Genomic DNA, 12,638 nt, shown 5'->3' on the forward strand with positions numbered 1-12,638 from the left:
CAATTTGAAAATAGTGTGAACTCTATCTCCCTTGCTCTAAGTAAGGCTCTAAGTGACATTTACATTGCCAGGTCTACTTGATTCTCTTTAAGTTCTTAATTGAGCAGCACACACTTGACCATTTCTTTCTCAGGATGCTTTCCTCACTTCACTACTGTGATAGCACCTTCTCCAGATTTTCTCCTTCTTCTGGGGCCGCCTCTCAGTCTCTTTTGCTGACTTGTCTTTCTCTGCCTGTTTACCCTCTAGATATTGACATTTCTTAGCATTTAGACCTGGGCCCTGTTTTCCCTGTAAACTCTAGTAATTTCACCCACTTCCATGGCTTTAAATCATCTGTGTGCCCATTCTCAACTTTATGTGTCCACCTTGGCCATTTCTTCTGTTTTCCCCTCTGGAGAGTTTTCTGTGACCCAGAAGAACTTGGATCTCAAAGGATAGAAAGAAAACATAATAAAACATTAATGGTGGTGATATTGTGGGTGATTTATATTTCCTTCTCCTTTATTTGACTTTCTAGAGGTTTTCTATAGAACTCTGAAGTTTACAAAGTATTCTCAAATGTTTAATCTCATTTTGATACTCTCAACAACAGATTGTGAGCTTCTAGACGTCAGCTGGTAACTGGATTTCTAAACCAGGATGTCAGTCCTCTACTTCAGGTGTCTTTGGATTATACCGTGCCATCTCATTTGAAGCAGAATGTTTAAATGTTTATCAGGTTTGACTGTGCTCTGGCTGCCAGGCAGTTATTTAACAGTGTGAGTTTTGATCCTGCAGGTGGATTTGATATGGAAGTAAAAGGTTGGGGTGGAGAAGATGTTCATCTTTATCGAAAATACTTACATGGTGACCTGATTGTGATTCGGACTCCGGTTCCTGGTCTTTTCCACCTCTGGCACGAGAAACGCTGTGCCGATGAGTTGACACCCGAGCAGTACCGCATGTGCATCCAGTCCAAAGCCATGAACGAGGCCTCTCACTCGCACCTGGGAATGCTGGTCTTCAGGGAGGAGATAGAGACGCATCTTCACAAACAGGCATACAGGACAAATAGCGAATCTGTTGGTTAATGTCATCAGTGACACATTAGTCTGAACCACAAACCAGCACTATTTAGCCTTAATTCCAATTCCAGATGCAGTGCCTCTTTCAGAGAAGACATGCTTATCTTTTGTGTTCTCGCTGACATTACTTTAGCAATTTAACTTAGTGTGAGAAGGAAAAGCAAGTTGTGCAATGCAAAGTCTCTTTTTTGTGAGTATACTTCACTATGGAATCATTGACAAATCAAAATCTGGTATTTGTTCTAAGAGTAGCTTTGAGTTAGTTTTACCCGGCTTCATGTTCTGATGTGTATCCTGGTTGCGTCTGGGCTGAGGGATGGAATGTGTTGTGCTGAAGGTGGGTCGGGAGCATCCTGTTCCCAAAGAGAGGACGGAGTGTTATGGATGGAGTGTGTGGATAAGGGCTCTTCACCTACCGACCACTGAGTCAACCTACTTGGTTTTAAATTAAGATCTTTGGGCAGTTGCTTAAAGGATCCTTTTTCACTGAAGCAGAGAATAATTAAATGACACATCTAAAATCCCCAACTAATCAAGAGAAGGCAGAGACAAAAATCCCTCAACTTTGTGTTGTTGCCTAGCCCCCTCAATGTCTGTTTTTAAACAAATGGGTAATAGTAGAAAATACTAAGGTTATAATCTGTGGCTTGATTAAAATTATAATGTGTTACAAATTTAGCATCATGTTCAGGATTAGGAGTCAAAGTTGCTGTAGACTGTTTTGAACAAACAGAAATAAACATGGAAACGTCTTTAACAGAACAGTTAATTATGCTGGAGTATAGGACACTAGGGGTGTCTGGGACATCAGTTTACATGAGCCAGGGCCCTATCAGGGCCTTCTTGTGGTGGTTCAGAATAGATGAACATAGCATGGTGTCGTGTGTTTTTGGCTTTGTATTGTCTTATGTAGCATGGATCCATATGTATGTATTATCCTTTTTTTCTAATATGTTAATTAAGCTACGTCTGTGTTATTATAATACTTTGAGTTGAGGAGGAGTTTCACTGAAGGAAGAAAAACCAAACAATTTAATGAGGTATACCATAAGATCATACTGATTTGAGAAAAGGGGAGGAGGGGAAGGTTGTCTAAATGGAAATCTGAATTACAGAATATTTTAGAGAAATATATAACTTGCAGATAGAATGATGTTTTAATTGAGGTGTAAATTATATTAAGGAGACAAGATGAGTAAGAAATTATATTCAGATATGACTGTACTGTGTTATTTATCACACATGGATCTTTTACCATATGGTCAATTGCTAGATCCACAAATTGGAGATATGGTGAAAGGCATGCATAGATTTTTGAACCTTTGGCTTTTAAAAGGGCCCTATATTGAATTCTTTCTATTTGTATAGAAACCCCTGAAAATTCATAGAAGACAAATCATTACTCTTTTTTCTCAGTAAATCATATCATCTGAAATATTATAAATCCCAAATTTCTTGGTGCTACATGAATTCAATTTTATAATAACTCTTACTAAATATTCTTACAAGTTTTTAGTTGGGGTAGCATTTAGGCTTAGTTTTTTAAGATGTGTAAAATGTTCTCTGCAAAATTGTTCAGGCCATTGTCTCCTTTTATATACAGTTATTTATTGTGAAGACCAGTGAATTAAGGTATTTAAAGTGAGAGAACCTAATTATTTGCAAAAGTGAGTTGTAGCTGGTTTTTTGACAGAATCAAATGATTTTTTTCCTTTTTTAAAAAAAAAAAAGCTTTTCATTTAAAGATGGAAGCTAAGCAATGGAAACATTACTCTGTTTTTGACAGTAAAAGGTACCAATAAAGTATTTTATTACCGAAAGTTAAATGAAAACGTGATGTTAATTTCTTTCTGTTGTAAAATATCATAAATACAGAAAAGTGTATGACATGTAAATGTGTACTTTAAAGAATAATAAAGTCAACGCTAGTGCACCAGCTATTCAGGTTAGGATATAGAACATTACCAGTGAAAGGTCTCTGTGTGCCCTTTCTCGATCACATACCCTCACCTCACTCTCTCCATAATAGTCACTATCCTGATTTTTGTGATAGTTTTTCACTCATTTTTCTTCACAGTTTTCCCAACTATGTGTGTATCTCTACCCAATGACTATTTTGCCTGTTTTGAATTTGTATGCATATTATTTCATTATACTCTAACTTTCAGTATTTTGTTTTTGAGGTTCACTCATGTTATTCTCAAAATTAATTCATTTTCATTACTGACTAGTATTCCACTGAATGAAAATACTGTAGTATTATTCTACTGTTGATAGATATTTGGATCATTCGTCATTTTTTTGTTGTTTGCTTATTTGCTTTTGCTATCACAAGCAATGTTGTCATGAATACTGCTGTGCGTGTCTCTTAGGAGTGTGCGAGAATTTCTCTAGGAGTAATGATGCTAAGTCATCGGTTGTGTGTACGTTCAACTTACTTTCCGAAGTGGACCACCTCCAGCACTGTAAGAGATTCACTTTGCATCCTTGGCAATACTTAATTTTGTCAGGCTTATTAATTCTTGCTGATCTAGTGGGCTTTAGGCATGAATTGTAATTATAATTTTCATTTCCAGTCTTTTTGCCCATTATTATAAGTTCATAGGAATTCTTCACATATTCTGGGTACCAATTCTTGTTGGTTAAATGTTTACAAGTAACTTCTCCCAGGATGTGGCTTGTCTTTTCCCATTGTTGATGGTACTTTTTGATGAATAAAAATTAACTTTAATGTGTTCAATTAATCTTTTTCCTTTATGTTTTCTTTTTATTACTGATTTATGACCTCATAATAGAGAAGGGTGCCTTAAAGCTATTGTTCTGTATTATCTTCTAAATACCTCATACGTAGCTTTGCTTTTTCCCAGTCATAAAAGTGGAAGAGGTTTTGTGTATTATGTGACGTAAGGATTGCATTTCACTTTTTTCCAGCGTCGCCTTACTATGAAGTCCATATTTTACCCACAGATCTGCAAAACCACTCTCATCCATCAGATGTCATACACACACAGGTCTGCTCCTGAGCTCTCATCTGTTCAGCAGATTAGGCTGTCTCTCACCACGTTATCACATCACAGTCTAATATTACTGTAACATTATAGGAGTTGATAATTTCTGAGAATTAATCCGCTCACCTTGTTCTTGAAAATTGTCATGGCTGTTTGCAGCCTTTGTACTTTCATATAAGTTTTAGAATAAGCTTGTTAACTTTAATGAAAACTTGTGAATTTTTATTAGAATCTCATTGAATCTATAAGGTCACTTTGGGGAAAACGTACATCTTTATCATACAGAGCCCTCTGATCCTTGAACATGACATTATCTATTTTGGTCTTTATTGTCTTTCAATTAAGTTTTATACTTTTTCACACAGTGGATTTTCGTGTATTATTTTCTTAGATTTTTTTTTCTAGGTAGTTTGCATTTTTTATGCCATTGTAACTATCTTTTATTTATTTTTATTGTCTATTGCTGGTATTTAGAAATCAGACTGATTTTTGTGTGTTAATTTTTGTGTTCAGTTGCCTTGCTGAGCACAATTGTAATAATGTATTTCTAGTTTCTTTCGCATTTTTCTGTTATCTGTGAGTAGTAGAAGTTTTGTTTCTTATCAATTTTTATATCTTTATTTTTCTTGTCTTACTGTGCTTGTTAGGATTTGTTGTGCAGTGTTGACTGGAGTGATAGCAGAGGACTTCCTGCCCATATTTCTTATTTCAAGGGAGACATTCTCAGTGTTTCATCAGTAAGTATGGTATTTGCTATAGGTGTTTTTATAAATACCCTTTATTAAGTTAATAAAGTTACCTTCTATTATTACTTGGCAAGTTTTTATCATGCTTGAGAGCATTTATCAAATGTTTTTACTATATCTTTTGAGATAATTATATGATTTTTTCCCATCTTTAATATGTTAAATTGATGAATTAGGTTAATTGTCTGAAGTACCCTTGCATTCTTGGGGTCAGTGCCAATCTGTCATGATATGTTATATTATCCTTATACATTGCTGGATTCGGTTTGCATGCATACACAAACACATATTTACATATTTGTATATATTTGTGGGGGGGTGTGTATATTATATATGTACTTTTTTCAGGTGTTTTTCATCTGTGTTCATGAGTAAGATTGCCTGTGTATATACTTCCTTTCTCACCCTTGGGCTTTTCTATTAAGGTTTTACTAGCTTATAAAATAAGTTACAGGTGTTCCTTTGTACTCTGTTTCTAGAAAAGTTTTGTAAGACTGTAATTATTTCTTCCTTGAATATTTGACAAAACTTCCTGAAAGCCACCTGGGCCTGAACTTTTCTATATACTAAGATTGCTGATCACTGGTTCAATTTATTTAATGATTGTGGAACTGTTCAGATTTTCTGTTTCTTCTAGTCAGTTTCGATTGAGTTCTTTTAGGTAAGGTGCTGTTTTCTAGGAATTTATCCTGATAAATTTGAAATTTTAGATGAAATGTACAAAGTTGTTTGCCATTTCCTCTTGTTATCTGTGTAATATGTATGTGATCTATAGGGATAGCTTCTTTCTCATTCCTGATACTGTTTATTTGTGCTTTTCTTTTTTTCTTGAATAGTCTTGCCAGGTGTTGGCAAATTTTTCTCAGTCCTTCCAAATAACTGACCCCCTGCCAGCCACATATGAGAGACCCAGTTGCTTCACATTCTCCCCAGCACAGTATTTTCAGCGTTTTTAATTCAGACTCTTTAATTTCTGTTGGGTGTGTACAGTTATCTCCTTTTGAGTTTAGTGTAGTTTATCATCAGGGAAATGATGTTGAGTATCTTTGCATATGCTTATTGGCCATTTGGATATCTTGTTTGTGAAATGCCTATTCCATATTTTTGCCCTTTTTCTTTAATTGGCTTTTTTTAAAATTGATGTGTAGGAGTTACTTATATATGCTGGATATGAGTCTTTTGTCAGATTTATATATTGCAAATATCTTCTCCCAGGCAGGGGACTGTTCTTCATTCTCTTAATGTTATCTGTTAATAAGCAAAAGTTCTTCGTTTTAATAAAGTCCAGTTGATCGGTTTTCTTTCTTTTATGGCTAGTGGTTTTGGTGTCCAGTTTTAAAAACCTTTCCTACTCCAAAGTAAAGAAGAAACATTCATGTTTTCTTTTAAATGCTTTATTGTATTGCCTTTCATATTTAGATCTATGATTCATATAGAAATAATTTTTATATAGTATGCAGTAAGAGTCAAGATTCATCCTTTAGCATTTCTTTTAGTGAAGGTCTGATAGCAAACTCCATTTTAGTGTATAAATATCTTTATCTCATTTAAGAAATATTTTTTGAAGGGTTGAGAATTCTAGATTGAGAAATCTTTTAGCACTGTCAACTTTAATACTACAATCAGTTATTTTACCAGGAAAAGCGAGTTTATTCGGGAGTAGCCAGAGGAATTGCAATTCTGGATACGTGAACTACGGTGGACCATAGGCAAATCAGAGAGCAAGGAAAGGAAACTTGCTTCTCTAAGGTAAAAGGGGGAATTGGGAGGGACTGTATTAACCCAAGGGTCCACTGGAGGAAGCTGGGAGTTCAAAGTATGGAGACTTCTCATTGGTGGGCTTCTGTAGTCTCTGACTGGCTAGCCTGTGCTCAGGGGAGAGAAGTTTTCTTCTTCCTGGTTGGTGGTAAAGCAGGCAACACCTTTCTGTGATGGAGATGTTTGCTCTCTCTGTAATTGGTGATGTGTAGGTAGGTATGAGAACTTCCCCTCCAGGCCTCTCCCAACTCTAACTCTAGCTCAGGTTTCTTTAATTCCACAGCACATTGATGTTATTATTCCACTGTCTTCTGCCTTCAGTTATTTCTGTTGTGAAGTAAGCTATCAGCTTAACAGTTGATAATGCCTTTGAAGGTAATCAACCTTCTTTTTCTCCAGCTGTCTTTAAAACCTCTTCTTTATCTCTGTTTTGTATCACCATGATATGTCTGTGTGCAGATTTTGTTTTTGTTTTTTATCCTGCTTCAGAATCTTTGGGCTTCTTGGATTGTCTCTTGTCAATTCTGGAAGATTCTCAGCTATTTCATTTTCATTGTCTCTGCCTTGTTCTCTCTCTCTTTCCTTCTGTAACTCTGATAACATACGTTAAACCTGTTTCATATTTTCCAATCTTTGTCTCTCTGTGTTACATTCTGGTAATTTATACAGAATTTTGTCCAAATGGATTTGGAAAAGAACCAAATAGAGCATCTAGAAATGAAAATGAATTTTTAAAATCCAATAGGTGGGTTTAACAGAATATTAGACACAGCTAAGGAGAGACTTTTAAAACTAGAATATAGGTTAGAATGTTTGCTTCTGCTGAGTAACTTAAGGACAGTACCAGTTCAGGGCCATGTTAAACTAAATTCTCAGCTTAAAGTTTTTTTGACCAGTGTGATTTGTGCTGCAAAACTTTGTAAAACTCACTGACTTGTGGTTATAAAATATCAGGGGCAAATTTTCCCCATCTCCATTCAGTGCCGAGGTTCAAAACAGGCAATCTTCCTTAACCCCCTTGGTGGGGTTGGAGTAGGAGTGCTTTATTTCAAGTTCACTGTTACACTGAGGGGTGGCTTTTTGGGATGTCAGCTTTATGGGCTAGGGTCTCCTATTTGACCCTTCTTCTTGAGCAAGTTCTGGACTTCCTTCTCTATCCCCCTTGTGGATTGGAAAGTGAAGCTCTGGGTTTCTCACTTGGATGTTAAAAGTTTTGCATACGTTTATTAGTCAATTTCAGTAGGCAAGCACTTAGTCTTTCATGGTGCCAGAAATGAACAGGTGCTTAACTTAAACTTTCTTATATTCTTGACAACATTGTCCCCTTAACATTGTTGCTGAAGATCCATACCTGAGAGTCCTGGGTATGCTGAGATAGAAGCGTGTGGGGTTTGAGCAGCAGCCCTCCACCTTCCTCCTAGTGTCATGAATGCCTTTTTGAGAATAAAGATAGAAATTATGTTGGCATGATCTAAGGTTACCAGCCTATAGGTGGATAGTAAGTTTTTCATTTAGAAAGTAGTTTTGGATCCCAACTTCGCGTGAATTTCTTCTATTTTTTTTTAAGATTTTTAGTTTTGTTTTTTTTTTAATTTATTTTTATTTTTGGCTGCGTTGGGTCTTCGTTGCTATGCACGGGCTTTCTCTCTAGTTGTGGCGAGCGGGGGCTAATCTTCGTTGCGGTGCATGGGCTTCTCATTGCGGTGGCTCCTCTTGTGGAGCACGGGCTCTGGGTGCGTGGGCTTCAGTAGCTGTGGCACGGAGGCTCAGTAGTTGTGGCTCGCGGGCTCTAGAGCTCAGGCTCAGTAGTTGTGGAGTACGGGCTTAGTTGCTCTGTGGCATGTGGGATCTTCCCAGACCAGGCCTTGAACCCATGTTCCCTGCATTGACAGGGAGATTCTCAACCACTGTGCCAGCAGGGGAAGCCCTCTTCTCATATATGTTTATATGTTGGTTATATTTGACACTTAAATGATTCTTTGGTAATGTTAGAATGTATTTGTATTGACCAGGACTTGAGTTTTTCCTTTGAGAAGGGCACTTAATAATCCTTTGCTTCACTTTTCCCAGAAGATTCCTCTCTCTGTGGGAGAAGTGGCATTCAGTTTCATCAGGCGTGCCACTGCTGGTACACAGCTAACACCACTTCTAATGCAGGAGGCATTGCACTTTCTGCCATATAACATTACAACAACCCCTGAGATCAAGAGTATTGTAATTCCATTTTAATCATGGGAAAATGGAGGCTTAAAAAGGCAGACAACTTGTCCAAGGGTACCCAGCTGGGAACTGGAAACTAGGACTCAAATCCAAAGAGTTTAGCTCTCGATTCCTTGCTCTTCCACTTACCCTGTCTTGCCTCCCTGAGGAATGTGACACATGTTTTACAAATGTGTAGGTGTGATAGGTGTATAAAAATCTTAGTTTTGTCACAGAAGTCTCTGTGGCCTTAGTAGAGATTCTTAGCTTATCTTCCTGTCACATCTGATGCTTTTAACAGGTTTGTCCCTGAAACGTGTGTGTAAAGTGAAAGGTGGTAACCCTCGGTCATCCCATGGCGTTAGGAGCTGCACACTGCACTGGTCGTTGGCCACACAGCTACACGCCAAGAGGCTTCTACACAGAAAGAGCTGAGGCCCTAGTGCGTGAGACGGATGCCGACAGTGTGTGGTGTGGATGGTGGGGCAAGGCCGGAGGAGCACGAGCGCCACTCACCAGGAAGATGTAAGGAGGCTCAGAGAACGTGTGTGGGAGAACGGGGTGGCAAGTGTACTGGAGAAGGTGCACGTGCACAGCATGTGAGTCTAGTGCCCGAGCAGCAGCGTGCCCCTGGGAGAGGTGGGCAGGAACCACGTCCTGCAGAACCCTACCCACCAGGAGAGCTTCTCCAACTTGCCTGGGCTCCCCGCTCCCATGTTTCCCATTCAGCAGGTCTGCGCAGGGGCCCTGAGAACATCTCAGACAAGTTCCCAGTGTTGCTGCTGCTGCCAGGCTGGGACCCACACCTTGAGAAGCACTGCCTGGAGGGACCACCCATGGGTGAAGGACAGGGCTGTGCCGAGCCAAGCCAGCTCGCGTCCTGCTCCCAGCTCCGCATCCAAGATGCAGACCAGGTGATGTGCTGCTCCTTCTTCAGCTGAGGTAGGTAGAAACTTGCAAAAGTAACTTTACCAAGAAAGTAAGGAGGCCCTTACGTGGAAGGACCTAAATAAAAAGTGTTGTCACTTACCTAAAAGTCACTTAGGCATCCTCACAGGGGTCCTCGTTTGCTCCACAAACACCTGAGCACCTACTGTGTGCTGTTACTCCACAAGGCACGTGGAGCAGCAGCAGGTGATGAGGCCCCGCAGGCCTTGCCTTCTGTCCACTAGCTATTTAAACGTACGTAAGGTTAGAAGTTCTGTTCTTCAGTCGCACTGGCCACATTTCAGGGCTCAGTCCCTCTGTGTATCTAGCAGCACTGCCCTGGGTGATGCAGTACAGAATACCCCCTCAGCACAGAAAGTGTTCTGCTGGGCGCTGCTGCTCGAACGGGCTGAGTTGGCCCTGGAGGAGCAGAGTCAGGTCTGGCGAGCTGTCGTGGGCAGACCTCATCCAGCCTGGGCACTGGTGACAGGGTGGCAGTGGGAGACAGGCCAGAGAAGAGCAGTGTCTCAGTTCTTTTCCTTCAGTGCCACAAGCTCTCGTGTGCCCCTCCACAAATCCCTTTTATTTAGTGCTCCTGAGCGTGACCCATTGAAACGGAAGGAGAACCGCGCAGCAGAAAGACGTCGGCAGGCACTCCCCAATGTCCCCAGCCCCCGGAGAGACCCACAGCACCCGTGGACACTGAAGGTTCTTGTTAGTCCCTGCAGTAAAGGGACCTTGAGAGTCGTTTAAGGTAGGCTTCCTGAACTGACATGACCATGTAATTCAAGCTGCTAGTGATATCCTTCTGGATCTTTCTTTGAGGAAAGCAGCAGAGAACATGCCTCTTATACAGCTTTGTTTTGTTTTGCAATGTTTATTTGAAAAGCCCTTTGTCAGAATGTGGAGGTGAGAGCTGCTTGCTCCATCTCTGAAAGGCCTGTGGTGGCCCTGGCAGTCTCGTCCTCCCCCCTGGCCCGGGCATCCCCGCGCCTCCTGCCAACACAGAACCGCGCACAGAGAACAGGCACACGAGGGGAGCAACATGTTCTTTTATTGATGCAAGTACGTCCAGTCACACCAACAGTTGACATCCTTTATTATTATAAAGTACAGCTCTATACGCAGAGTTCATCTCGAAATACCAAAACATCATAGGATATGTATCAAATTGGGAAAATAAAGTAGCAAATGTAGCACTGTGTCAGGTCAGTACTAGAACTGATGACCAAGTGAAGCGCACACTGATGTGAAAGCTCCTTAACACATGGACAGAAAAGGTTCTAACATTGTATTCCAAATATATATTCTCAAGTTTTAAACCTTTATCTCAAATACATAAAGCAATATGTACTGTCAATATACAATATGTACTATCTAGAACGTCTGGAAAGTGCAAAAACACTGTGACAATACAGTGTAAATATCCTTGCTCCACCCTGGGCTGAGGGCAACATCAGCAGCGGATCATGGAGCCACCTCCCCCTGAGGCCTCGCCTTCACATCTCCAGGCTCTCCTAGGAGTTTTGGGAATTAGCAACTAACTAACTGTCCTTACCCAGGCCTGCCAGCTGGAGGCTCCGGCGGAAGCCAGCCATGTGGAGAGAAACAGGGTGAGTAGTTCCAAATCTGCTTGGATGGAATGACAGCCCCGCCATGAGGGAGATAGAGTCAGCATGGATTGCCCATTTCTGGCCTTGGAGGGAGCAGGGCTGTCACTGTCCCATGGCCGGGAAGTCAGAAAATGGAGAGTACTCCTCGAGTTCGGGTGTGGAAAATACCTCCAAATGTTGGGCAGCTTTACGTGAGTGGGCTCCAGCAGGTACTGGCCTGGCTAACCTTCCATGTTTCACATTCTGTTAGGGGAGCCCAATCCCCCACCCAGAGGGAAGGAGGATACTGATTTGTAAGTTGCTTCTTTTGACTTTGTACTTGAGTTTCAAGATGGCTTTATACGTCCCCATCCTTAATTGTACTTTGTATTCGCTTCATTACAGCTAAGTAAGTGTGTCAAAGTTACAGCCTGGAAAATGGACAATTCCATGACTCCCTCCTTACGTTATTTTAGATTTTCTCTTTTCCTAAAATGTAGGTGAAGAACAATTTGCCAGACATCTTCCAACAGAACATATGCTGCCAGGTGTCCCCCTGCCCTCCCCCCAACCCCCATAAATCCCTGATAAAGGAAAATGAAAATGTAAACTTTGGAAAGCCCGTATTCAAGGTTCACTTCTGGAAGTACGCAAATGAGACCTCCGGGCCACCCGAGCCCTTCTTGCCAGAACCTTGTGGGCCTGCGCTTTGAGGGCAGAGCTTCCCCGGTGCCTCCAGTGGCACTGGCTGCAGGCGAGAACGGGCCCGCCAGAACCCTCTAAGGCACTCACCCCGACATCAGAGACACTGGCTGGAAAGGAGGCAGGGCTCACGTTGGTTTTGGTTGGGTTTTTTTAAGTATTTTTTTGTAAGATGTTTGTTAATAATCAAAAGTAAAAAATAAAAATCTACATTTCATTAGAATAAGATGTTATCATGGATGCCATCTCCCATGATACTCTTTCCCCACCCCTCCCCAAAGCAGGGCCCTGCCCTGTCATAAACAAAAAGCTTTAAGTGCCAAAGGTTGATGCATGAAATAATTACTTCTTTTTTTTTTCATAAAAGTTAGTTATGTACAAAATGGACCCCAACCAGTGAGGCCTCATCTCAGCCCATTATCACTCAAGATTAAAACTCAGTACGTAGGTGTGCTTAATCCCAGCGTCTGCAGGCTGCATCCATGCCTTCAAGCTCTGTTAAGGAGAGTGGTCCTAAAGGTGAGCAGGGAACGAGGAAGTGGTCAGGCGGCCGGCAGGCCCTTCCCCTGAGCAAGCAGAGGGCAGGCTTGTGCTACTAGGGGAAGGCCCAGCTGCCTAGAACCGCCCATTGAGGGAGGG

At 40.9% G+C, this 12,638-nt stretch overlaps 2 protein-coding genes across 9 annotated transcripts in view; one reads left to right on the forward strand and one right to left on the reverse strand.

Moving 5' to 3' along the window:
• The window catches only part of CSGALNACT2 (chondroitin sulfate N-acetylgalactosaminyltransferase 2), a 55,257-nt gene extending 45,985 nt beyond the window's left edge, over window positions 1-9,272 (forward strand). For 3 of the 5 annotated variants that reach the window (XM_029244961.1, XM_029244963.1, XM_029244964.1), the window contains one exon: window positions 781-4,123. In XM_029244961.1, the coding sequence (XP_029100794.1) occupies window positions 781-1,073 (293 nt within the window). In that variant the 3' untranslated portion in view covers window positions 1,074-4,123. Of the gene's footprint in view, window positions 1-780; window positions 4,124-4,722; window positions 4,832-6,459; window positions 6,571-9,079 lie in introns of those variants that run through there. The other 2 variants (XR_003796983.1, XM_029244962.1) reach the window with 2 other exon arrangements.
• A 2,894-nt stretch (window positions 9,273-12,166) lies between these two features.
• RASGEF1A (RasGEF domain family member 1A) overlaps window positions 12,167-12,638 on the reverse strand; it is a 118,232-nt gene continuing 117,760 nt past the window's right edge. For all 4 annotated transcript variants that reach the window (XM_029244968.1, XM_029244967.1, XM_029244965.1 and 1 more), the window contains one exon: window positions 12,167-12,512. In XM_029244968.1, the coding sequence (XP_029100801.1) occupies window positions 12,488-12,512 (25 nt within the window). In that variant the 3' untranslated portion in view covers window positions 12,167-12,487. The remainder of the gene's footprint in view (window positions 12,513-12,638) is intronic.

This window comes from Monodon monoceros, unplaced genomic scaffold, assembly GCF_005190385.1.
Source record: "Monodon monoceros isolate NGI ecotype Baffin Bay Population unplaced genomic scaffold, NGI_Narwhal_1 Super_Scaffold_4, whole genome shotgun sequence".
NCBI classification, from domain to species: Eukaryota; Metazoa; Chordata; class Mammalia; order Artiodactyla; family Monodontidae; genus Monodon; species Monodon monoceros.